This window comes from Mesocricetus auratus, unplaced genomic scaffold, assembly GCF_017639785.1.
Source record: "Mesocricetus auratus isolate SY011 unplaced genomic scaffold, BCM_Maur_2.0 Super-Scaffold_6731, whole genome shotgun sequence".
Lineage (NCBI taxonomy): Eukaryota > Metazoa > Chordata > Mammalia > Rodentia > Cricetidae > Mesocricetus > Mesocricetus auratus.
In genome coordinates, this window is record NW_024429185.1 from 12,229,355 (window position 1) to 12,257,276 (window position 27,922).

The following is a 27,922-nucleotide window of genomic DNA, read 5'->3' on the forward strand; positions in this document are numbered from 1 at the left end:
ATTCCAGTACTTCAGAACAGCTTGTGTAGAATCAGTACTGTTTCTTCCAGAAGTGCTTGGTAGACTTATCACTGAATCCATCTGGACCCAATGGCTCATTTGTGGAAGGTTTTAAACTAAATTGCACTTTCATAATTAGATATAAGGCTATGAGTAATTAGATAAAGGTTTTGTGTGACCTTGGATAATGCTAAATGCTTGTGACTCTTTCTCCACGAATCAAATAAATTCTTGATGAAGTCCTAATCACCTAGAAGTGCTAGTGAACATGGGGCTATCAAGCAAGCAATTAAGGTTAAGTGAGGTCATAAAAATGGGCCTGGATGCTATAGGATTTGCTACTCAGTAGAGAACTCACTTCCATTGCCTCAAGAGGAAATCCTACCTGTAACCAATGAGAGCCCACACTAGAAATCACGACCTTGGATTTGTAGCCCCTATGATACTGAGAAAATGGATTTCTGTAGCTGAAGTTACTCTCTTGTCTGTTATGGCAACCTAGCATTGGTAAGTTTTGTTTAAGAAAAAGACATTTTTAATTATTTTGGCATGAACTGTTCATACTTCCTTACAATCCATTAGAAGGCTGTCAGATACAGTGAATCATCCTCATTTCAGATATTTCTAATTATGCCTCAAGTATTCGTTAGTTTAGCTACAGATTTATCAGTCAGTATTATTGATATCATTAAATAACTACCCCTCAGATTCTCCCATTTTGTTTACATTGGATTGATTTGTGTAGTTTAGAAAAATAATTTCATTTCTGACACTTTGAGTTCACTTCTGTCTCAAGGGAGAGGCATAAGCTATGAATTTTTTATGATTGTTTAAAGTAATAAATTATATTTTAACCTGTGAGTTCAATACATCTAGCAACTGATGGAGACCTCTGGTTTTGCTTGGCTCCAACCTCTGTACCCCCAGTCCTGTGAGGTTCAAGAACCACTGCACTCACTGTTTTCAGCCCACCTCTGTTGTAGCATTAGTCTCACAGTCTGGTACTCACCATTAGAAAGCTCTCTGTTCAATATTTTGTCTGGTCTGGTTGCTAAAGGTAGACCAGTTGTCTTTCTCTTCATCACAGACAGTAGTCAGAACTCACTGCTTTCTGTCACCTGTTTCCCAAGTAAATGCTCTGTGTTGAAGATGATGGTTTGACTGTCCAAAGGTCCATGTGATGAAAGTTTGGCTCCCAAGATGGTAGTAAGGAGGTATGACTTTAGGTGGGAAAGCCTGTAGGAGGTCTTCAGGTTGTCAAGGGCTCTTACAGATTATGGTAACTTTCAAGCAAGGGTTGCTTGAAAGCCCGAGCTCAGTCTCATCAACTGCCTGGCATCACATCTCCAGATACACTCTCCTCCTCTGCACATACTCCTGCCATTGTGAGTTGGCCTGAAGACGACACAATGAGAGATCACTGACTCCATCTAACAAATGGCAACCTGCATAAGACGGAACTAGACTCCCTTAACATTGGTGACAATGGTGCGACTGGGGCAATGTAGGAGGTCATTGGCAGTGGGTCCACGATCTAGCTCTAATGGAGAAACTGACTTAGAGGAGCCCATTCTATATGGAGAGATACCTTACTTAGCCTAGACACAGGGGTAGGGGGTGGGGGGTGGGGGGTGGGGGGTGGGGAGGTGCCTTGATCCTGCCTCAAGGATATGATGGGACAGACTTAGTAAACTTCCTAGGGGAGGCCTTAACCCCCCTCTCCAAGGTGCAGATGGGAGGCAGGGTGGGGAACGTGGGGGGAGCAGGAGGAAAGGAGGAAGGGGGAACTGGGACTGGAATGTAAAAAATAATTTTAAAAAACTAGAAAAAAACCTCAAAAAACAAAACAACCCAGAAAAAAAATTGACACAAATATTGAAAACACTGCTAATAAAGACAAATGATTGCATACTTCAGGTACATAATACAAATTTAATAGTATAAAATAACAATATAAAAATCAACTATTTAGCTTTGGATGTTAGAAATAATATATATAATAAAGTCAATACAGTACTAATAGTGCTGCAAGGTAAGAGTCCACGTTTCAGGTGACAGATTATGCCAATCAGGCTGATTGGTACTGAGAAGCACACATTTCTGCTATTAAGAACATTTGGATTGTAGACAACCATGTATACTTGGTATATTCTGTAACTATAACTGTTTCTATATATAGTTTCACATAACTGAAACTATGTGACCGTCATTGTAATGACCTGGTTAAATCCTCATATTAAAATAACAGGCAACCGTTTCCCATAGTAGTTACCAGATTGTCAAGGTGCTAAAAGGGAAAGGCTCCTCTTTCCATTTTAACGCAGGTAACACTGAGGCACATATATAAGAGGGGTTAAAACCAAAAGGGCAACTTTATGTTATATTCTAGGTCCAGGTTTACATTTATAACCTGATTTTTAGATACACTATTTCTGGTCTATAAAAAGAAACAGAAGAAATTAAGGAACTTTTAAGTATCAGGAAATATAACTTTGCTATTCCTCTATAATCAAATCTTTCAATGATTTTCAGGTTTGCTTCCACAGCCTGTTTCCACCAAGCTATCTCTGGAGATTCAGTGGTTGGAAAATGACTTGAGAATACAAACTTCAAGGCTAAAATTTCATCTTCCAAATGTAGAGATTTGAATAGAGCCCTTGATAAGGATTATTTAATGCAGAACTGCTAGCCAGAATGAAAACTTCCAGAGAGAAAAAGAGTCATGCTGAAACTTCAATGAGAACCTACGGTGGGCCTTTTATGACATAGGCAACTCTTCCCAGAGAAAGATGGTTGCTAAAAGTAGTTCCTTATGTTGTGGTAAATTTCAACGCTATTAATTCCAGTTCTGAGTCAATGCTTTGGTGGGATGACTTAAAGACATAATACATTCTATAGGAGTCTATAGGAGTCAGCTATAGAATCCAAAAAAAAATTAAGTAGATAAAGTATAAGAAAAAAACCACACTTCTCAATTTTTTTCATGCATTAAGCATGCCCGTCTTAAACCTGGCATTTCTCATAAATAATATTTTCCAGGAAGCTTGTATTATGAGCCAAGTTCAAATGTTTTCATATAGTTGAGTATTAGAGAATGTCCTGAGGATTATTCATCATTATCTGTAGAAAAAAGGAAAAAGAATTCATTTTAATTCAAGCAGTATCTAGATTTTTTTAAAAAAATTCCTCTCCAAAGGAGATCATTAGTTCATTTTTAAATGTAATTTTATTATAATAGTGAGTATTCTTTGTATAACACCCAGACAGTATTACAAAGAATGAAGGTGGAAATACGAATGATCAAAGACAACTAGTGTTACAATGTTACAATTAAGTATGTATAGATCCTTAGATCACCTTCTGAAGCACAAATAACTCTTAAGAACATTAGACCAAGATGCAGATATGGGACCTGTTTTCTATATAAGACACAAAGAGAAAGGTAAATAAAGACGCGCAAGTGATAAGAAAAAGCAAGATCATAAATGTCCATGGTGAAGTCTCTGTAGTGAGGATGAGTGTTTTCCTCAATCTCTTCACCATACTGGCTTGTCATCATTTTGAATGAGCTAAATCAAATTTTGCCATAGACAATAAAAGTGTGTAAGCACCATGTATATGAGATGATTTATCTCCTAGATAATATCTAAAGCACAGCTATACATAAGACAGCTTGATTTGAGATCCATTTGCTCCATACAAGAAGGGCTCCCATTATTTCAAACCCAATCACTGTCTAGCACTAAACACTGTCTAATGTTTAACATAGCATGTTAGCTTTTACTCAGATAATGTCTTTTACATGTATTTATCCAGTGTCTACATCAGTAAGTTAAAATATGCTATAGGATACACTAAGCAGTTTGTAAAGGTTGCTAGAATGTTCTATCTTGTCTTTTGTTCTTTGTAAAAGCAGTCACTTGGGTTTAAAACTGCTTTACATTTTCTCCCCCTGGCTGAAGAGATTACAGCCAGGCTCTGAGACAGTGAGCTCTGTGATTTCACACCTGTTTCCACTGCATACTAGCAAACTGATCACGTTTCTTGAAGGCTGTATGGCTCAGCCTAGATTTTGGTCCTTGTAGGTGAATGGGCTTCTATGAAGACAGACACCCTTTAAAAACCACTCAGCTGGGCCAATCCTACCTTGTGGCTCAGTTGATTGTTATAGCTCTCCACTAAGGGGTAAAGCAAAAGAAAAGCTTTTCAGACACTTGACAAGGAACACTACAGCCTGAGCATACTGCTGCCGACTCCTGTGAAAAGCTCCATTGAAACAAGACTTGTGGAGAGCTTCCTGAAGGAACAGTCTGAATGAGAATAGAACTGGCTAGATCTTGCCACAGATTTACTGAAATAGAATCATTTTCTGGCCTTGTGCCGCTAGCTTACACAATGATATGAAAAATAACCTATAAAATCCGACTGTAAAAATTACAGGCTATTTCTCACTTCAGTGAAGTAGAGCTGTAGTTCAAGATCTCAATAAAATCAGAACCTATAAGTTCCAGATAGTTGTTAAATTAGAGACTTTCACCTTAATGATCAAGTAATCTCTTATCATTTCAGAAAATAAAACACCTATTTTACAGTAACACATCTGAAGGATATTTTCAAAGTCTTAACCCTTCAGTCTTGTACTGAGATCTACAGACCCTGGATTCTGTTGTGCCGAGGGAGGGGGAGGATAAACCCTTCCTCCCTTAAAGGGCTCAGTATTAAACTGTACGTTAAGGAACTATATGATAACTACCAGGCATAGTGGTCCGGGAAAAGGCAGAGAAAGCAGACCACCAAGAATGGTTTCCACACCACAGACTGCTGTCTTCTAGAGAGCTAGGTGTGCTCTGTCCCATGATTCTGACTCCACTAGTCAGGGTTCCTGCTTCACTGAAAAGTGTTTCCAGTTTCAGAATGGAGGCCTTCTAAACATTATCGTATTTTCACTCTATCCCTTGTTGTGCTTGTTTCTCTAACAAGATGCTTTCTCAAATATTTTAAAGCTTATTTTTATTTTGTACCTGGATGTATTCTTAAAAATTATCTTAATTGTTTTTAACAAGAGGGAAAATAAATATATCTTTAAGAAAAATTACATAGTTAAAATTGAATATCAACATTTAAAACCTTCAATTTTGGTCTACAAACTAAATCTTTAATTATATTAATTTTGACAACCATGTTAGAAATAAATTCTTGTTCAGAATTTTACATTTTCTTCTCTGCAAAGAGGTTTAATGGTATGTCATTGATGAGAGTTGTTTTACTTTCTAGAGCTGTTGAGTTTTCAATTAGGAGACTTAAAATTTTTTACTTAAGGGCTGGAGAGATGGTTCAGTGGGTAAGAGCACTGGATGCTATTGCAGATGACCCAGGTTCAATGGCCAGCACTAACATGGTAGCTCATAACCATCTGTAATGCTGGTTCCAAGGGATCTGATACCCTCATATGGCTTTTGTGGGCAATGTACACAAAAGGTGCACATACATATGCACAGGCAAAATACTCATACACATTAAATAAATACAAAAATAAAGCATTAAAATTCATTCAAATGTTCCTTATGAAATAAAGGACAGTGACTTAAATAACCCAAGGCAACAAAATCTTGTGACAGGACAGAGTAAATTTTATAGCTACTTGAAAGTAACAGAGAGGCTCCAGCACAGACTGCATCAAAGTCCATTTGATGGGAGTGCCTCTTCTTATATGTGCCATCTTGTTTTTTTCTCCCATTTGTTTAAAACATGAAGACATGTGAAAAACTTTACCTTCTTGATAGGCTCCATCTGCCATGACTAAATGCAGAATCTTGGCATAGAGATGCTGATGCTCATTGCCCAAAATATTCTCAACTATTGTTGAACAAATTTCAATATTTTCATCTTCATCCTCATGAATAGCCTATGCCAAATTACCAAACATAAGTTAATATGAAGCTGCTAAAGAAGAGAAGCAATCAATAACAGCAACCACACCAATGACTAGCACAGCAAGCTCTTATAATGGTACAATAGTGGCACTTACATCTTGGCAACCAAGAGCTGTCTAACTAGACTCAAGGCCTGTTCACTTTGGGGAGGGGGTCATGCCTGGTACTATAGACCTAGCCACTATATGCAGCTGGTGAGGTCAGGGATTTTAGAAGAAAACCCACTACTGCTACTTTGATTCCTAACTCCATCTAAACGCTTACGATTACATTCACAGTAGGTGTAGAGCTCATTCCTCAACAAAGAAGCTTACCTTTACAACAGCATGAGATCATTACAGAAAGCTAAAGTCATCATGGGAAGCCATATGATGCATCTGTGTATTCTTTTATATGTGTATATAATAACAATGGTTAAAGAAGAGGCTGCGAATTTGGGAGGTGGCTTATTTGGGAAGAGAGGGAGAAATGATGCAATTAAATTTACATACCTTTACTTTCTCATAAACCTCAAAGAACTTTTCAAAGCCCATTTCTTGCTCCAGGTGAAGTCTTAGTTCCTCCAAATGGTTAAAGACACTGTCATATTCACATTCACTAGTAGTCTCACCATCACTATTATCTAAAAAGAAAAAAGGATACTTTATAATTAGAGGTAATTCTTATACTACAGAACCAACAGGCGAGCATCAACGACAAGTGGCTTCTTGTATTCTTATTGTATACCTTCAACACAAGCAGTCATCACTACGGCATCTGCCCATCAAAGCACATGCAAAGCTGTCTTGCCCAAGAACCTTACTTGGAGAATTGTTTCTTTTCAAGACGTAAACAGTAAATCAGGTTACAAAGGAAGATCCCAGAAACATCACTATGAAATGTTAGTTTGGAAACAAATAGAAACAGTGTATTTTTATTTCTGAACTGAAGCAGCCAAACCTATCATAAAAGATGATAAAATGGAACAGAACATGAAAAGACATGCAGAACACAGATTAGCCAAGAAGCACACTAAAGCTAAGTTATTATCTTTATTACTAGCAAAACACGTCAAGAAATGGAGAGCAAATAGCAGAGTAAAAGTGCTTCACAAGCCACGGCTGTAACTCAGCAGGAAGAAACAACTTGTACGTGTGGGAGACACACGGTGAACACACGACAGAAGCACTCTTTAGCTGTAAAGCTCGCACGGCCACGTCACATGTCACAAAAAGACCTCCTGCTTGAAATGTCTGAGCACAGAGAAGGAAACAGGCCCACAAGCAGGAGCACACACCCGAATGCCACTCTTCATTCAGGGCACTGTCGCTGCTGGGGTTGTCGTCCTCATCTGCTGCGTCTGGCCCCCTTGCTGTCTGCTCCACACTGCTGCTTTTCAAGACCGACTCTTCTTCCTCACTGCACTCGTCACCAGGCTGCTCCCTTAGCAGCTGCTCCATGGAGGCCTGAAGCTCTTGTAAGTCTGTGTCAGTTTCTTCAAACACACTGCAATTTAAAGAATCAAACTGAACGTTGTCTAAACTTGAACACAATTCAAAATGGCACTTCAACTCAACACACGCATACGTAGTCTCTCCCAGCTAAAAGTACTTACTAACTGTAAATAAAAAGAAGCCTGAATAAGCCTGTATGGTTTTTAGCTAAGGAAATGAGGGTGAATACAAATGAGAAATATAGAACATGAGGGATATTCTGCAATTATTCATAAACTAGAAGATGACTTGCTTAGATTGGTCCTGTATCTGTCAAGGAGCATCAAGTACTTATTAGCATCAGTCACTGCCTAAACTTTGAAATAATGTTCTGTGTCTCTGTGTCCAAGCCAGAGTTGGACAACTTAAAAAAGCAAAGATACTTATCATTTGTTTTCTAAAAATGAATTAATATTCAAATGTTTAAAAGAAATTTTGAAAAAACATGTACTTTTGACAGTTCATCTCAATCTTCATGTGGATACCAGCTGTGTACTCATGCACAGATTGCCATGTGAATGTATTTGATCTTGCATAGTATTTGTATTTTGGTGTAGGCTAATAGGATGATGATACAGTGAATACAATAGTCACCAGAAACTTACCTTCTGTGCATATTCTTGAAAACATTTCTCAAATATGTAAGTAGATTTTTCCCAAGAATAAGTCAAATACCATAATCCTGACAGGAGAATCTTGTTTTCAAAGCATTGGTCAGCACATAAATTCTATTTTTGTGAGACTTAAAATGTTAAAAAATGAATTTATACAGTAAGATATCATATTTGTATAGAGCATTTACTAAACAGTTTCATCCTATTTTTAGATTTTATCCAAATGTAACTCATGTTAGAGACATGAAACTGTAAATCAAAGTGTGATACTGCTTGAGGCCTTATACAACAAGGCTGAGCTCTGTCCTTGAGCACTTCTCCAGGAACTGAGAAACACTCAAGGCTGTCCCCAAGGACATGCCTGCAGATGGAGTTCTGCCAGAGTCTGGATGTGTGGGGACACCTGCTGAGGGATGTCCCCAGGCAGAGAGCTTCATTCATTAGAAATGCAATCTAAGTTAGGTACAGAGGTGATGATGGATGACCTCCCCAAAAGGTCACACTCAACTCCCAAATACAAATACCAAGTGAGACCTTGACGACAATTTATATTAATGAAAAATAAAATAACCATTTATATGGAAATACCTTTATTTGGTAATTCTGATACTAATTAGCAAATGCATTCTGTGGAAGGTACAGAAAAGGATCTGATAAGAACAAAACACAGTCTTTTGACTTGGTGTTTAGCAATGAGTCTAGCTCATCAAGTAACTTGGTGGTGACTAATATTGACCTGCCGGTACCCCATATGTTAGCTTGAGTAAACAATGGGAGTTAAACAAGTGAGGTTGATTTGACTGCCACTGTTAGAAAAACCTGAGGATGGGACCTCCTAAAACCAAAAAGCTCCTGTAAGGTAAAGGACACAGTCAACAAGACAAAAAGGCAGTCCACAGAATGGGAAAAGATATTCACTAACCCTACATCTGACAGAGGGCTGATCTCCAAATTTACAAAGAACTCAAGAAGCAAGTCTCCAAAACACCAAAGGATCCAATTAAAAGGTGGGGTACAGAACTAAATAGAGAATTCTCAAGAGGAGTCTAAAATGGCTGAGAGACACTTAAGAAAGTGCTCAACATCCTTAGCCATCAGGGAAATGCAAATCAAAACAACTTTGAGATACCATCTTACTCCTGTCAGAATGGCTAAAATCAAAAACACTGAAGACAATTTATGCTGGAGAGGATGTGGAGAGAGGGGAACACTCCTCCACTGCTGGTGGGTGTGCCAACTTGTACAGCTACTTCAGAAATCAGTATGGAGATTCCTCAGGAAAATGGGAATCAATCTACCACGAGACCCAGCAATTCCACACTTAGGCATATATCCAAAAGAGGCAAATTCATGCAACAAGGGCATCTGCTCCACTATGTTCATAGCAGCTTTATTTGTAATAGCCAGAACATGGAAGCAACCTAGATGCCCCTCAACTGAAGAGTGAATAGAGAATATGTGGTACATTTACACAATGGAGTATTACTCAGCAGAAAAAAACAATGGAATCTTGAAATTAGCAGGTAAGTGGATTGTACTAGAAGAAACCATCCTGAGTGAGGTAACCCAGTCACAAAAAGACAAACATGGTATGTCCTCACTCATATATGGATTTTAGACATGTATCAGGATAATGCCAGTCTGTACTTCCACTGACAGAGAGTCTGGGTAACAGGAAAGAACCTAAAAGAGGTACCCAAGAGAAGAGAAATGAGGCAAGATCCTCTGAACAGATGGGGAACATGGCGAGGGATGGAGGAGAGTGGGAGCTGGGAATTAGAGAGGGGGAGAAGAGGAAGAGAGGGTAGGTCATGGGGGAACAGGAAGGTTGAGTGGGGGGGGGGTAGAATAGGGGGAAGAGGGAATCATAGGTTAGAAGACAGATCAGGCACCAGTGTGACCTCTAGTGATCTAAAGGGATGACACCAACTGGCAAGCTAAGCAATAGTGGAGAGAGAGAGACCACCTCAAATGACCATTCCTGATAATGAACTTGATGTCTATACCATCTGGGAGCCTTCATCCAGTGACTGATGGAAGCAGAGGCAAACACCTACAGTTAAACACTGAACTGAACCCAAGGAACCCAGTGACAGAGAGAGAGGAGCGATGAGCAAATTGGCTAAGAATGGACTGGCAAAACCAGCAGAGACAGCTGATCTGAACAGGGGAGAGCTCTTGGACCCTAGACCCACAGCTGGGAGGCCAGCATGGGACTGATGCAGACCCCCTGAGTGTGAGAGTCAGTGAGGAGGCCCGGGCAACCTATGGGGCCCTGGGCAGTGGATCAGTGTTTATCCCTGGCATACAAACAGACATCATGTGTCCATAACACAAAGAGGGATTCTCTCTCAGCCTGGACTCTTAGGGGAGTGCCTGGACCCTGCCCTGAGTGAAATGACAGACTCTAGATATCCCCTATGTGGAAGGAAATGGCAATAGGGTGGGAGGCTGGGGGGGGGGGGGATGGTGGAGGGGTGCGGGAGGAGGGGAGGGAGAGAGAACAGGGATTGACATGTAAAACAAGCTATTTAAAGTTAAAATAAAAAATTAAAAAAGAAAAGAAAACCCCGAGGAGATTCAATATTTTACCAAGTCAGCTCTTATAATCTGTGTCAGGTAATTTGAATGTGGCCCTGAGCTTAATTTTTAGTCAGCTTTCCCATTATAAAATCTACAGAAAGATATGGACCAAAGTCAGTTTTCAATGACAAACAAGTAAATGTAGAATTGCACTTTAGGAATAATGCTACAGCTTGCTCAGTTAGAAACTGTTCATTTTCATTCTTTTTGAGAAAAACCTTCCACAAAATCCATTCCCTAGCACTTCACTGCTGACTGTTGTGTTCACCAGGAAGCCTACTAAACAGGGGACTAAAGTGACTTCCTCTAAGCCCCTAGGCCCCTAGTAACAACCCACAGGTCTCTACGCGGACTGACGAGAAGGGGCAGTTTGTTAGGAACTTGAAAAGTAACAGCAACTCTGACTCAAACTGGGTCTCACACAGGCTGAGCTAGTCTACTATGGAGCTCCACTCCTGCATCTGCAGCACTGGGCTCCAACACTCACTTTTTCTAGCATTTCATTACAGGATGCTTTGGTTTTGTCGCCCCCAAGTGTGTAATACTTGTCTGAGGTGCTTGGAAGTCTAAACCTGAAGAGGTCAAGGATTCTTACCTGACGGTTGGTCAACATTTACCTTAACTTTCAGAAATATTGTTACATTTCCTTTCTGAGTTCTACAATCCATATGAGTCACAAGAAAGAAATTTTGTGAAAGCCACACACACACACACACACACACACACACACACACACACACACACATACACACATACACACACACACACACAGTTACCCTGTCCCACACTGCTACATATATCAGACAGATAAAACAACACTCTACCTCACCACTGATACATCCTCAAATCAAACATGTCACAAGATAGATATGAAACTTTCAGGTATTTTCCTGAGGAAATACAAAGTATTTAACACGTTCCAATTTCCCATGGCAATCCTAGTATAACTGAGACTGCACTATTTAACAGTCATTATCCTATCACCACTTGAAGGGTGGTGAAAAGCCAGCTGTAGGCCACACTATCTGGATCCTTCAAAATCTCAATTCAGATGTCACAGCGATACGTGCATTTGCTAATTAATGGTTATACTCACGTGTCTTCGAAATCAGAGGGCCCTTCTTTGGCGTGCTCATCTTCAAGCTCATCTATTTCAAGACTGTCTTGACGAACATCTCCTACAGTGGGAACGTCCATCAGGGTTCTGAACAGCTTGGAAAGATCTGGAAGTGAACACGTCCTCAGCATCTACAGAGAGGTTGACAGGGTGCTTATTAGGAGGAAGAGAATTAAAAGCCAAAGGGGGGAAAATCAGAGGTAGTATAATACTAACTACAATATTTAAATTATGTATTTAGATTTAAAGGATTCAAAGGTGACTTGCCTGAGATTAAAGCCTAACTTTCTTAAAATGACTCATATAAGCAACACTAGATAGATTGAAACATACACACGCATATGTATGTACCAATACTAACTAAAGAAGAGGGCATGAATTTGGGAGGGTGTGGGAATACGAGGAGTTGCAGGGGAGACAGAAGGTTGAGAATGGTGCGAATAGAGCACTCATGTAAGAAATCCCCAAAAATCTTAAATCACAAATTCAGCTTATTTTTCTTCCACAAAGAAAACTAAACTTTGAGTAATGATTGGGCTTTAGCACGGAGATTCCCACGGGTCACTTTATGAAGAGCGGGAGTTGTTATCGTAGAGACACATATGGCCTGGGAAAGTACACCTGCTGGGATTTGGCAGTATGAGGCATGCCCACGTGTTCTTTCTCACCCATACTGGAGCTCTCCCACCTTCCTGGGGTCAACTCTCCCCGTGCGGACGTGCTGCAAACCCAAGCGAGCTGTCTGGACTGTGCTGAGGCACTATGGCCTGTGCATCACTCTCCTAGGAGCTGCTGGCCAGCTACGTGGGCTAATCAGGGACCCTGCATCAGTGTAAAGACAAACCCGACTTTGCCCCCTGAGAAAGGGGCTGAGTGGGGTCCTCACATTTAAGCAGAAGGCTGTAAGGACGAGCTCTGAATCTTTTATGACAACACCGCGAAGGAACTCAGCCAACTGTACTAAGGATAAGCACATCCATCCAGTGGAGGTGCTGAAAACTGGAATCAGTGTTGGCCAAGAGCAGGGAGGACAGGAAGCATCTCTATTCACCAAACTTTCAACAGCTAGAAAATGACAGTCAGACAGGACACGAGACACATAACTGTACACACAAGTCTCTAAAGGAACCCGAGAGTGACATCTGAGCACTAGGTCCCGAAAAGGATTCAGCATTAGAGGGAAGGCTTTGAAGAAAATGCAGTGTTAACACTAATGAAAACTTGTGTATTTGGCCAATTTTATTAGTACCTCTTTTTCAAAATAATAAAGAATAAATTCTTATTATTTGAACATAGTTTATTTATTACAGCAATTAAGGGAGGTGATTATTAGTTACAAACTGGTAAAACTGGCACAAATGGGAAAAACCCTGCTTGCTAAAGCACTTATTGCAGGGCCCCCAGTGCCGAGACTGCAGTGCGCCCACACGCAGCTCTTGACTTCAAGATTCAGACCACATATATAATAAGCCAGAGATGTAAAGCAGGCATCTTGTAATAATCTACTCAGGTTGACTGCCAATCAACAAAAATGAACAGGATAAATTAATCACATACTTATACTTGAGAATGACATACATTTAGGCTGAGGAAACTTTAGCTCATTCAAAGAAATACATCTCAATTTTAGTTTATTCCTTTTGATAGTTAAAATAACTTTTCCCCCTTCAATACTTAGCCCAGGATATAACCCTCCTGTTTCCGCCTGCAGAGTTCTACAGTTACAGGTGTGTGCCACTATGCATATTAATAACTCTTATAGTCTATCATGGAATAATTCCATCAGGAAGTATTTCAAGAGGCCATGTGATTTGACACCTTAACTCTTCTCAAGGATAATACTCATTTACTAGTGCATTTGCAGAACAATCGTTTGTGCACACAGCACTCCTTGGTAGGCCTCCTCAGACTTCATAGATCTGTTTGAACGTTGTCTGGGCTGGGCTTGAACTTACAATATTCTGGTCTTGCCCTCTGCAGCATGTGAAATTATGGTTATGTGTGCCATTGCAGCCTGACTTTATGGTTTAAATGGATCTTTCCCCAGTGAAAGCATTATATCAGAACATCTCTGTTCTCATTAGTTTGGTGCTAAGGCTGTGAGCATATTATGCCCAGATTACACCCCTGAGGTATAGCCCTAGAGCCTGTCATTTTTTGGTTTTGATTCTCCTGTTTTTTTTTTTTCAGATTGCTTAAAGTATATTTTATTGTCTTAGCACCAACTGAAAGAAATACTAAAAATACCAGGTAATCCATAGCATTGCTTGAGAGCTTATTTCAGGCGTGATTTCCTTCAACTGTTCATACCAGAGGGTATCTGGCACTGTCACAGAGTCAAACAAGAGCAATGCTTTAGGGAACTTTACATTTCAAAACAGTGTTTCCTTACTTTTTAGTGTCAATTAACGAGCCCGTCACCCCCACCTCAAAATAAGGAACCACATAAAACAGTGAATGAATTAGGCGCTAGTCCTATTAGTAATGCCACATCAAATTCTATGTCAAAGAATTCTTTTAATTTTTACAAGTTTTAATATAAACTATGAATCAGTAATCCTCTAGCTATACTATGAAGTAGTTTATTATGGAGACTTCTTGTTCAGTGTCTGATTACTACCATAAATACTTCAACACTGTTCCCTCAAAACAGCTTTTACAAATAACTGCCCACTTTATTTAAAAAGCCAGATTATCTATTACTTAAAAACAGACTGGCATGGAGTCAAGGAAAAAACACATCTAACTTTCAGTGTCCTGAAACTGGAGCTCAAGGAGATGAAACTCACACTGCACTCTCACTGCGACCATATGGGAATGTACTAACCTTGAAAACATTAGTAGCTTAGAAAATTCACGGGAGGAAATATATCAATAATTTCCTTGCAGTCATAACAAATACAAATTTTAGGCTTTCCTCTTTACCAGTACTGCAATATGAAAGCAGGTTTCCTGCCTGGTACCTAAGAGCTATGGGGATCCACTATGTGACTGTGGGCAAGCTGCTTTTGTGTGAGATGGGGTAACAACAGGATTGCCTGGGTGATTATGATATTATTATGCCAAAACTGCTGGAACAATATTGACACTGCATATATGGCTGTCAAAGTTGACTATCCTATATGAACAAGTAGTATTATACATTTATTAGATAACTTTATAAAAATCAAAATGGGCTGAATTACTTCTCCAGTGATAACTAGGAACAGTGAGTGGCTGTTTTGTAATCCTAACTCTAAATTTGCTTGAATTTTAGTAAGTTAGAATGTTCTTGTAACAACAGAAAACGAATACCCTGTCAATTTCTATACAGTTATTAACCTTATCATTTCCTCACATGCTATCTAAGTTACACAGACGATCTGTGAGCCAACCATATACACATGCCCTTGCAGGACCACACAGAGTAGCCACTGTTGTGAGGACTGTTGGGAAGGCAAGGGGTCTGTTGGTTTGGTAATCCAGATTCTGTAACTTACAAAAGCAAGATCATGAGAAAACCACACTTTATTTTATTTAGACTTTTTGAAATTTACTGTTGAGACTCTCCAGTTACTGTTATACCTATTTTTTTTTAAAAAAAAAACATTGCATTTAATTGCCTAAGGAACTCTGCTTCTCTGTTTGTAGAGGAGAAAGACTTGAGGCTATCACTTATTATCAAATCTAAAGGATCCAGCTCTGGGTGTGGTGGTGTATACCCATACTTGGCAGGCAGGCAGAGAGGTAGAAAGCTTGAGGCCAGCCTGGGTAGAAAGTGAGGCCCTGCACAAAGAAACCTCCAGAAGAGAAATATTTTCCAGAGGAAAAAACAAGAAAGGCTTTCCCCTAAACAACTCACATTTTCTAGCCTCAGAAATATGGCATGATTTACAACTCTCATTTCACTTTGACTACAATATAGATAAATCTTTTACTTAATTAACGTTAATGACTATTGTAATAGTTCTAATGGCTTGCTGATGTATAATGCACAGTCTTAAAGACAATTTATGTATTTGGGTATAATTTTCAACTTGCCTGAAGCATCGTATAAGTAAGTAGTACAAAAGGAAGAGCAGACTTCAGGACTCAGGCTTGTTTCAGGCCATCACTTAAATCTCCACTGATGAACGGTGGCCATGAAAGCATCACCCTCATTGCTGGTCCTACAACGATCAACTAAACCACTAATTACCATCTGTGTGGGTGCATAGCTGTACAATTCAGTTAACTAATACTACATTTGCTTTTTGCAAAAGGACCTATTTAAAGTACATTAGATGAATGCCTTAGTATTATTTACTGAGTCTTAGGAGTCTGAGGGATGCCTAAGGAAGCTGTGTGGCTGAGGACAGGAGACAGGCAAGGAGACAGGGATAATCTGAGTCAACAAATACTTTGATCTCTTCAGACAGTGTGTTCCTTATTTGAAAACTATTGATTAAGAACAAGAAGGCTGGTATCCCACTTTCCTCACACTTTGAGATTTTAACAAAGGTTGGTTTTTGTTACTGTTGTTTTAATGTGTGTGAGTGCATGTCTGCATGTCTGTCTGTGTGCCACATACACAGCACCTGCAAAGGCATGAAGAGAGTACTGGGACTGCACTGACAGACAGTGAGCCAGCATGCGGGTTCTGGGAATCAGACTAGTACGAGCAGCTAGTGTTCTTACCTGGTGAGTCTCTGCTCCAGCCTCCCCTGCTTCCCAGCCCCCAGGACCTCAAACACACTGTGCTGCCCCATGCCAACTTAAATGCTCCAGAAGGCCCAGACCTTGCAAACTTGTGCACTGGAAAGCTTCCTTTCTTAACCCCGATGCAGACTTGAGCATTTCTTCTTTACTGGTACACTCTCCATTTTCATCTCTCCATTATAGGAATTCTCACAATTTTTTCACTTATTTCCTCCCTCTCTCAGCTACAAACATTGTATCATTACTATAAACATAGTACTTAGCATACACCACAGCTTGATACATATCCCCTGAATTGATGCTAATGATGCACTTAACTCAGTTTACAAACACTGGATCGTCACTATAAACAGCACCTAGCATACACTATGGCTTGATATGCATTGATTGAATTGATGATAATGATGTACTTAACTCAGTTTAGGAACCTGAAAGACACAGATGTGGCAGACATTTGCAACAACATTCTCAAGCTAAATACATAAAGTTTTCTGGAGAATTGTTCACAATGCACAAAGCAAGGCAAGGCTTCAAAGGAATACTAGCATAAATTGAAGACAAATCTTTTTGTACTAACAGGTCTTGCATTAAGTAACTATCATAGTCGAATAAATTCCTAGACATGAGTATTTTCAGCATAAATATTCTTATAGTCCCATAATAATGTCTTTCAGAAACTAACCTTTTATATGTATTGGATATTCAAAGATGAAGCACGATCAGAATGTACTTAATTTAATTTTTTCAGATTATTAGTAACTAGTTTAATTTTCTTAAATTAATTTTACTGATACAGAAAAACATAAAAATTGTACAAATTAGCAGGACATCATGTAATGCTTTGACGGTACACCCCATGTAATGTTTAAATCAGGTTAAACACAAACTGCTTCCTCAAACATTTACTCCTTCTTTACAGCAGACGTGTCAAGTCTTCATAGAGCTTTGAAAACTGTATTATTACCTATAGGGATGACACTGAGGTCACTGAAATAAATGAAGCTGAAAGTGCACCGTACTGTCTTAGAGACTCCTGCAACTGCTGAGAGCTCCTGTAATTCTTATCTTCCTTGGTGAGGGTATCTAATGCTTACTGAGTCCATAGCTAGTACCAAGCAGAGCCTAAGTGCTTCACTCACATGATTTCAATCTTTTGGTAATTCTATGGGCAAGAAAGCATCATTATCCCTACCTTACATATGAGAAACTAAGGCACTTAAATTATACAACCACAAGACTTCAGCTAGAATATGAAGTAAGCAGTCTGACTCCTTAGTTTTTTAATTATGCTCACATTATGTATATGTTTAAATTTTTATTATGTCTTCATGTGTGGAGAGGTACACATGTGCACAACTAGAAGTAAGAGGATAACTTGTAGGAGTATATTTTTCTTTCTACTGGGTGGGTCCTGGGGACTGAACCCAGGTTGCCCAGTTTGACGGTAATCACGTATACCCACTGAATCATCTCATTGGCTCATATTTTTTATAGGGAGGAATTATTTATCTTGACTGAGGGTTTCAGTCCACTAGGGCATGGAGGGCCATATGTCTGCTATTCATCTACTGACGGTTTACTTACATCTATTTACCATTCATTATAGTCTAAGCCATGGGCTATAAATATGAATGTGTTTGTGTGTTATAAATAAGATTCTTAACCTGAAGAGGGATAATACTCTAGTAGAAGATAAATAATAAAAAAAGATGAATTACAAATAAAAAGGTAACTTTGGATGCAAATTACTGTATTTAAGGCTTGTGAAGATAACATTTGAGAAGTGATACTTGAAAGTAAGAAAATGAGTTAGAACTGAAAAGAACAAAGAGAAGCTCAACCTGGCCAAGCTTAACAGAAAATACCTTCTAACATAGGAGGGGCTTGACTATCAAGGGGAAAGAGATGAGAGAGACTATGAGCTGAGCCAGAGAGGTGGCAAATGTCTTGTCAAATCTTACAAACCATGGTGAAGGGGGAATGCAATTTAATAGCAGTAGAAACCCTCAAGTCTTAAGCAGAGCACTGTTGTGGTTGATATGATATCTAACATTAAAAACGGTTCTGGTTTGAATTGGGGCAAAGGGTTTTGGAAGGAAATGGAGTGAGGAAGACTAGTTAAAAACCAACTGGATGGTGTAGTTAGTGGGTTGACTAGTACATGAGTGACCAGCACAAGGAAATGAGGAATAAACTATGCCACCATTTAAATGATATTTAGGGTCAGAAAGTATTTGTGGAGCATGGGCAATAGAGAAGGCTCAAGATATGGCCTTGATAAACTGGAACATTTATCTCCTGGGAACTCCTGTTCTTGCTATGATAGGATATCAAGGGCTAGACTTAGCATCTCACAAAAATAACTAGAAAACTGGATAAAATATAGAAAACAATTTAGACACTAAATAACATACAACCAAGATAGTGATTTTGAGAGGAGAGAAACAAATGGGGTGCATCCGGCCATTACACCAGTCTTCTGTCTGAAAGGACATATTTGGAGTTTATGTGGCCTTCCTAGACTAATGAAGATTGGACAGAGTTCAACTAGGGAAAAAGGACACAAAACATGTGAGGTCTTAAGTCAACAATGAGCGCTAGACTATGTAATGTAGAGTGAAACTCTCCACTTGATATGATATCTAACATTAATAACGGCCCTGGTTTGAATCGAGGCAAAGGGTTTCAGAAGGAAAAGGAGTGAGCAAGACTAGCCAAGAAGGCTGAAGGGTACTCAAGGCTCATGCAGGTGGAGAAGATGGTTGAACCTGGACCAGGTGGCAAGAGTACTCAGGGAGAATCTGGGCATGCCATGGAGGCCACAGAGGGTCACAGGTAACAAGCTGAACTAGCTTTATGGTGAAGAGCTTTATATCTGTTCCAACAAAGTTGAAACGGTTTGAAAATGTAAAATGAATTGAGAGATAATTGGACTATCTGAAAAAGTCCAACATATTTTAAAGGGTAACAGATTCCAGATACTCGGCATGATATTTATGATGTCCAACTTTAAATAATTGCAGAACATGTGAGGAGCAAGATGATATGACCCTAAACTAGTAGAAAAACCAGTAGGTGAAAACAGTAACTTTGTATGCTAAAACATACTTAAACAACTTTTTTTTTAACTAAATGAGATTAAGAGTTTATTACTATAGAAAGGAAGATAGGAAAACCTGAACACATGACAAAATCTATCCCATGGAAAACCAAAATGAACAAAGTTTCAGGAACCTGTGACATTGTATCAAGGAGTCAAGAAGTAACTTGACTCAAGAAGGACAGTAGAAAAGGCACAAAAATAATAGCTAAAGGTTTCCAGACTTCCTGAGAATTATAACATCAAAAGACTCTAAGAGGACACACACTCCTACTGTAAATCAATTCATAGTCAAATACTAACGGGAGCACTAAATACAAGGGAATGAGGATTACTCGCCCCCCCCAAACTTGTCAAAAACAAGTACAACCCAGAAGGCAGTAACTCTCTATCTAGCAAATATTCTTTAAAAATGAGAGTGAAACAAAAAGGTTTCATATACACAAAGCAGAAAAAGTTACCAACAGTCCGGACAAGAAGTGTCAATGCTGACTGTCAAAGAGGAAGAAAAGCAGTGTGACAGCAGTCACAGAGATAGGCAGGAGGAAGGAAGCAGCAGCGGCATTGTGAGGTCCTTAATTACATACCACGTTGCACAGTATTACTGGAAGGGAATTTATGATAAGCTAAAAGATTTATTTTGAAAGCAGAATGATTATTAAATATTTTTAAAAGAAGTGTATTCATAAGCTACTAGAAAGGAGAAAAGATGAAATGCTAAAAATATTGAAACCAAAATAAAGGCGAAATAGTAAAAGGTTTGTTTTGAACAAAAGAAGTAGTGAAGTAGAAAAACAGCAAAATAGCAGGTACAAAGTCAACCACACTGATGACATCATACTGAAGCTTATGTTAAGAGAGTTACAGAGTAGGACTCTGGCAGGGAAGATGATTAGTTGGTCAAGTGCTAGCTGTCCAAGTGTGAAAAATCTAAGTTTGGATTCTAGAACCCAGGTTAAGCCACTATTGTTGTATACATCGGCAGCTTCCTGTAGGAGGGAATAGGAGACTTCTGGAAGCTTTCAGGCCAGTCAGCCTACGAGACGCTTGTTTCAAGGTGGACGATGACAACCAACACCTGTGAATGGTCCTTAGGCCTCCACATGTGTATTTACACAAATATGCATGCATACACACAAAGATTTTTTTAAAGCAAAACTGGACTCTTGCTATTAACTGTGAAATGAAAGTACTATATAAATACATAATGAAAGCAAATATAAAATGAAAGGATGTAAACATTTATACAGTATACAGGCTAAACATAAGGAAGAGAGAATGACTGTATCAAAACCAGACAACATAGACTTCAGATGGGGTGATGACTAGAGATAACAAGATTCACTTCATACTGAAAAACGAATGAGTTCAAGAAGCCATAAGAGTTCTGAATTTAAATGCAATCGAATGACAATTGCCATTCTTTCTGAGTACTTAATAAATAAACACAAAGAAAACTGGCAAAGCTTTGAAGTCTTACATATCACTATCAAAGGATGTGTCATAACAGCATCATATCAATTCATCCAGAAGACAAAACAATACTACATTTTTATTTACTCAGCAGCAGAACTCTACAATGCATAGAATAAAAACTTGACACAATAGAGAGAAATAGTACAATAGGTAAAAATTTCAACCTTCATTTAGCAAATGACAGCTCAAGTATACAAAAAAAAAGCAGCAAAGATATAGGAGCCTTGAACAGCACTACCAACTCATTTGATTAAATTGACATAGAAAATTTCACTTGACTATTGAAGAAAACACTTTTTAAGAGAGAGAGAGAGAGAGAGAGAGACAGAGACAGAGACAGAGACAGAGACAGAGAGACAGACTTGTAGCATAGGAGCTACTATCAAAGGAGACTGCAGAGTCATCAACAGTTCAGAGAAAAGTGGGAGAGCGTGATATCAAGTACAGTGCAGTAACAATTCTACTGAAGAGCAGCAGCATGAAGAAAGGAGAGAACGGGTTCAGGAAATGGCAACGTGCTACCAACTGCTGATCTTGACAAGAGCCGTATAGTGGAAGAATGGTCGGAAGCCATACAGAATGTAGTTGGAAGTGTACGCATATGCAGAGACTATGACATATTTAAGATGTTTAGACATGAAAAATAGCAGAGAGACAGGTGGTAGGTAAAAAGTACATGTGGTCAAGGCTTGCATTTTAGATGAGATTTCTTAGAACATTGAAGAAATGATCCACTGTAGAGGAATGACTATATGACTTGGGCCAGAGCAGAAAAGCAATGGAGCAAGGCCCTTGAGAAGGGGAATGGGTTAGAGAAGACTTTATTAGAAAAATGATACAAGTAATTTAACTTAATACAAAAAGACCATCTTTGTAAGGCTTTAGATCATACCCTTTTAGTTTAATGGATTACTTGCAACTTTTATCTTCATATTTAATTGTGAACTTTTGGCTAGCATTATGAATTTGACTGTTTACTACACTGGCCCAGTGATGACTTTCCTGATCTCAGGATACGTGTAAAAACTTTTGTTCTTGTCTTCAATGGCCATGTGTTGCTATGCTTTTTCTGTCTTACTTCTTGCCTCTTCTCTCACAGAGATCCACACGAAATCTCACTATGGCTAAAGTCTTCCAGAGTCACCACTAAAGCACCACATGTAATGAATATTAATCCAGTAGATACCAGTAACTTCAAAAGCTCAGGCTATAGAAAGTACATGGGGAGCTGGGGAAATGGTTCAGCTGGTAAAGTGCTTGCCATGCAAACATGAGGGTGTGAGTTTGGTTCCAGCACCCATGTAATAAGCTTGGCATGGTGTAATCCCAGTGCTGGGAAGCAGATTCAGGAGGATTACTTGGTCAGCTCCAGGCCAATGAGAGATGCTGTCTCAAGATCCAAAGTGCACAATACCTGAAGATCAACACCTGAGTTTGACTACTGGCTTCTATATGTACACGTGCACAAATGCACATACAAAGAAAGTACATACATAATATGATAGTGATGTCTTTCCAATAATGCTTTGCTTACAACACGGAAGACTATAAATCTGTTTTGGTAGTTTATATCTTCTAATGTCTGCTATTTGGAGTAAGCAATAGAATTTAACATTTCTAATCCAAAAGGAAGCTATCTCCATTCTGCACCACAGTACTACTTGTAGAATAAAGCTACCCATAAAGAGTGAAAACCAGAGGGCCACAGTGGCATGCAGGAGTCCAGGGAACTATTAGGAAAGGACTTACCCCCCTCAACAGAATCAAGGGGCACCAAGGTTGCAGAAACCAGCTGCATCCTTTCACTTGAGGTATTTGCATGTCGATGTGGGACCTGGATGCGGTAACACTGAATGGGTATCTGGGAAAACAATTCCTCAGACCAACAATTCTGAGTGCGTGCTACAAACTCTGTCTTATTGCCCAAGTAGGATTTTTATTGGAGAGCAATGACAGATCCCTGGCTATTTGTTAGTACCACTAAAAAAACAAAAAACAAAAACAAACAAACAAACAAAAAACCCTAGCCAATAAAATATGGGCTTTTTGTTGCTTTTGTTTGTGTGTGTTTATACTTGTTTGGGTTCTGAATCAATTAAAACCAAATGCTGGTAATCAAGCAATGTTATCAGTGGAGAGACAGCACTATCCATCCGAGACCACATTTACCTTTGGGTTGTTGGCATCAAATAGACCAGTTGAAAGCCCAATCAGTAAGGAATTCTTGGCTTTAGTTTTTGGTGGTGAATCAGAGCGGGATCGGAGTATAACTGATTCTTCTGGTGAACAGTGAGTTGACTGAACTAAGCTCAAGTGCTCAGAATGAAGCACTTTCTGGAAAAATGGTTCTGGTTGTACTGACTTCCCCACATCACATTCAGACTGCTGAGAATCACCCACTGCAGGCTCTGTGGAGCAAAGGGAGGTGCTACCATCAATCTACACAACAGCACTTAAAGATCAACAAGTATCATATATTGTTTAACACAAATTTCATCCAAGGGGTTGCAGACATGGCTTAGCATTAAAAGCATTTGCTGTTCTTGCAGGGGACCTGGGTTTGGCTCCCAGGGCACACACAGCAGCTCATAACCATCTGTAACCACAGTTCCAGGGAATCTGCCATGCTCTTCTGGCTTCTGTGGGTGCCAAGACTACACATGGAACAAATATTACTTCTATGCAGGCAAAGCACTCAGACATATACAATATTTAATTAAAAATGACTCCATCAAAAAAAAACCCCTCATACCAGGAAGACAAAATCAAAGTATACACATAAGTATACTGTATATCCTTAAAACAGATACAGTGTTTGGTTTTAATGATTTAATTTAATATATATTTTCATTATATTGGAAGTTTAAAATTTAGAAATCCAAAGAAATGTAAAAAAAATACAGTTTAGAAAATCAGTTTTTTTGGTTTGTTTCTATAGAGTAGAGAAAGTGTTTATATTGTCTTACATTTTAACCAATGGTATTTTAAAAAGAAACCAGTTTATTCAGTGCTTTTAAGTATACTGGTTTTGTTTTTTCAGTACTTCTTTTCATTTTCAACAATATAACTTACCCAAAAGTTAACTGCTTATATTACCACAACAGTGGGCTGGCTAGTACAGGTTCTTGTTCTCTAGGCCTATTTTTAAAATAGAATTAAGATGACTTATAAGAAATGCTCTTGCCAGGTGGTGGTGGTGCACACCTTTAATCCCAGAACTTGGGAGGCAGAGGCAGACAGATATCTGCGTTCAAAGCCAGCCTGTATACAGAGTAGTTCCAGGACAGCAGGGCTGTTACACAGAGAAACTCTATCTCGAAAACAAAACAAACAAACAAAAGTGCTCTTAAATATGGTGACCAAATTAGACAGGTTGGAGTTAAGTGTTCCAGAAAGAATTAGACTAATATAGTGAACTTACCTCCTATATGATCCTCACAAGACTGGTTCACATTCCCTGGAATTATAGCCTCACAAACTTCATTCTGCTGCATGGCAACCTTATCTTCCAACCTGCCACAGACAGGTAAACCAACAAAATAAACAAATACCACATAGTGTATTAGAAATAAAGCCCTTATATAAAGAAAATGAATCCCATATCTACTGTATCCTGAACTCCCTTTGTCCAAGTATTTTTCCAATTTTCAGATAATACTTTCTCTTAAGCACAATATGTTTTCAACTTTGAGCAAAGTAAAATTCTCACCAATTATTATTCATTAGTTAATGATCATTCATTCATTCTGAAAGCTTATATTGATCAAATCACTAAAGAATGACTAAATTAAAGTGTAATTCATCTAAAAATTACACCAATTTGTCTTAAAAAACCACACACCTACTTTTGCAAAAACACTTTAAGTAAACTATGACTCACTGCAGCATCACAATATATAGTATTAATAAATAATTCATCAAATAATAAGTTACTGAGTTGCCTTATATCCATATAATGGAATATAGAGAACTGTCATGTATTAATGTGAGAAAACTTCTCAGACTACATATAGTATATATTTTCTATATATCTGTGTATGTGTGTGCCTGAGTGTATGTGTATGTATCACATTGCACAAGAGTCACTGAAGGTCAGAAGAGGGCAGAAGATACCCTAAAACTAGAGTTACAGGGGTCTATGAGCTGGCATGTATGTGCTGGGAGCCAAACCCAGGCCTTCTGAGTCATCATTCCTGGCCCTCAGACTACTGACTTTTATAAAAACAAAGTGAGCCTGGAGAGGTGGCTCAGTGGTTAAGGGCACTTGTTGCTCTTTCACGAGGACGAGAGTTTGGATGCTAGCACACACGGGCCAGCTCATAAACACTATAGGTCCAGCTCCAGGGGAGCCAATGTGCATTCTTGCCTCCACATAGTACTTGTGCACACACTGTGAGCAGACACACAAACCAAATTTAAAAAACTGAAAAGGTGGAAACCATTGTATGTATCAGCAACTGTATTTGAAATGGGATGAAGACTATGTATTTTGTTTATACACAATAAAATTATCATCAGAGAAAGATCAGAAATTGGTTGAATGGAAATATAGACTGGTAAGACATTTACTGTTCATCTTCATCAGCTTTTGATTTCTGACCCACTTTAAAATCTATTAAGAAAACAAATTACTTTGAGTTATTACAATATGAAATTATTAAACTATAGTATTAGTTCACTGCAGCATTTCTTACTAAAGAGTTTACTAAAGGACCTTGGCTTTGAAAAGGAAAGAAAAAGACGACATACTCAGTTTCTGTAGCTTCTTCCTCATTAACCCACACATCATTAGCAGCACATGGCAAACTCCCATCTGTGTCTGTGCTACTTGGCTCTTGCAGAACTTCTGTTTCCAAATCATCAGGTTCTTCAAAGCAAGATCAGGAGATGTCAGAAAAAGTTTGCTGAGAATGGACTGAATGAACTTTCTGTAAGTCATCACTACAATTAGTCTAGCTAATGCTAATTACATAAAAACCAAGTGTTTTAAGCTTTTGTGCTAGTTTTGTAACATAGTTCTGGAATGAAAGACTAGTCCTTTCACCTTTTTGGTATAACAAAAATATTTGCCTTATTAAAATTATAGTAATATGTAAATTAGCTTAAAGGTATCAAAACCAAAGTGTAAAGATACCTGTTGTTATAAGTATGGGAAAATAGTAAAGAAACTTTCATCTTTAAAATCTACCTTCCACAACCACAAAAGAAAACCAATATGGTTACCTGGACTTTTATAATGGCTTTGAAAAGAACTGGAGTATGCTAAATCCATTTTCTTATACCCTCAAATAGCTAAGGCAGTCTTCAAACAGACTCATCTGTCGGTCTATCTGTTATTTACGTGTGCATGTATATGTCTGCATGAGTGTATGCACATATGCAAACTGTGTGTAAATATGCGCAGAGGCTAGAAGAGAGCCAGATCCCTTAGAGCTGAAGTTATGATTGCTTGCAGGATGGCAGATGTGTTGTGTGGGTGCTGGGATCCAAACTCCAGTCTGCATGACTGTGCTTAACTGCTGAACCCTCTCTCCAGCCCCACTGAGACTTCTGTTTTCTGTCTGACATCATATACTATCTTACTTAATTCAACACTATGTCCACGTGTTCATGGAACTCAGACACACTTTTCTTGTTTATTTAAAAATTTCTAATGATTTGCCCCATTGTGAAAGACAAGAGACATACAATTCTAATAATTTTTATCTGCTGCCACATGAATGTTTGGGGCATTCATAGAAGGTAAGGACTAAGGAGGAAGACCCTCTTTTGCTTTTTAATATGTAATTCTGTTCTTGTTGAATGGAGAAAGAGAGGGGGTGGTGGATGGGCTGGTTGTTTCTAGAAAGAAGCTGACACAAGTTTTCCTTCGGGGATGAGTTTAGTCAAGAGAAAAGGCCTTAAGATAATGGGAAACATGTCAGGCTTTGAGGCAGGGAAGCATGAAAAAGGAACAGCACTCTTTGTCAGACAACAAGGAGGAGAAGGCCTTACAGAGGTGAGCTTTCCTGTAGAACCCGGAAAGGAGCTTCAGAGAGAGACAGCTGTCATGGACAGGATGACAGGTGCGGGGGCAACTTTAGAGAACTCCCCCAAACACAGGAAAATATACGACCTCTATATCCTTTCAGGGGCTGGTAGGAAGCTCCATGTCACATGGTTTGGTTCAACATAGCCCACTGACTGGAAGCATGAAGGAGTCAGATGCAGTGTAGCACTATAAACTAGGGGTGGTAAAATCACAGCACAGATGGCTGCTTAACTCTCTGTCCCAGAGAAAGAACTGCAGGGGAGCAAGGCCTGGTATCTTCAGCTGTGGGCTGGACTGCTTAGAGAGATCAGCTTCTTAAAGGGGCTGGTCCACAACCTATGACCTAGAGATCTTTAGCTGTATTAAAGTCAACGTATTCCACTCTATAAACTCAATTTGTGACTGTGCTTTTCACACAGCCTAAAATATTTACTCAACAACTCTTTGCAGGAAAAGTTAAGTTTGTCAACCTCCAAACTAGGTTATATAGTCTCCAACATGCACACTCATCCTACTAGTTGATTTTATTTCCTCTTAGATTTTTTATTCTTAATTTTTAAGGGTACAACATGCTGTCATGTTTGGGCTACTATGATAAAATATCTGACTGGGTGGCTTGAACAGAAATTTATTTCCCTTTGTTCCAAAGGTCAGAGAATCTAGCATCAGGATCCCAACACAGTCAGTTCAGGAGAAAGGTTTTCCTCCAGGTACATTACAGCCTTTTTCTTCCTGTATTTCTAGCATGGCAAAGAACAAAAGGCTGGCCCTTGGACCTCTTCTTAGAAGGATGTTAATGCCATTCATGAGGCCTCACACAGGGGATTAGATTCCAACATATACATCTTTTGAGGAACAGAGACATTATTCTGTAACAGCCACTGCCAGCCATGCTTCTAGAGAATACAATTCTTACACT

General features: G+C 39.0%; 1 protein-coding gene across 7 annotated transcripts in view; it reads right to left on the bottom strand.

Moving 5' to 3' along the window:
• Positions 1-1,912: 1,912 nt before the first annotated feature.
• Positions 1,913-27,922, bottom strand: part of Nek1 (NIMA related kinase 1) — a 122,631-nt gene continuing 96,621 nt past the window's right edge. For all 7 annotated transcript variants that reach the window (XM_040742251.1, XM_040742250.1, XM_040742249.1 and 4 more), the window contains 8 exons: positions 25,722-25,839; positions 24,394-24,485; positions 23,142-23,380; positions 11,699-11,850; positions 7,210-7,418; positions 6,425-6,555; positions 5,773-5,905; positions 1,913-3,120 (listed from right to left, as the gene is read on the bottom strand). In XM_040742251.1, coding sequence (XP_040598185.1) covers positions 3,107-3,120; positions 5,773-5,905; positions 6,425-6,555; positions 7,210-7,418; positions 11,699-11,850; positions 23,142-23,380; positions 24,394-24,485; positions 25,722-25,839 — 1,088 coding nt within the window. In that variant the 3' untranslated portion in view covers positions 1,913-3,106. The remainder of the gene's footprint in view (positions 3,121-5,772; positions 5,906-6,424; positions 6,556-7,209; positions 7,419-11,698; positions 11,851-23,141; positions 23,381-24,393; positions 24,486-25,721; positions 25,840-27,922) is intronic.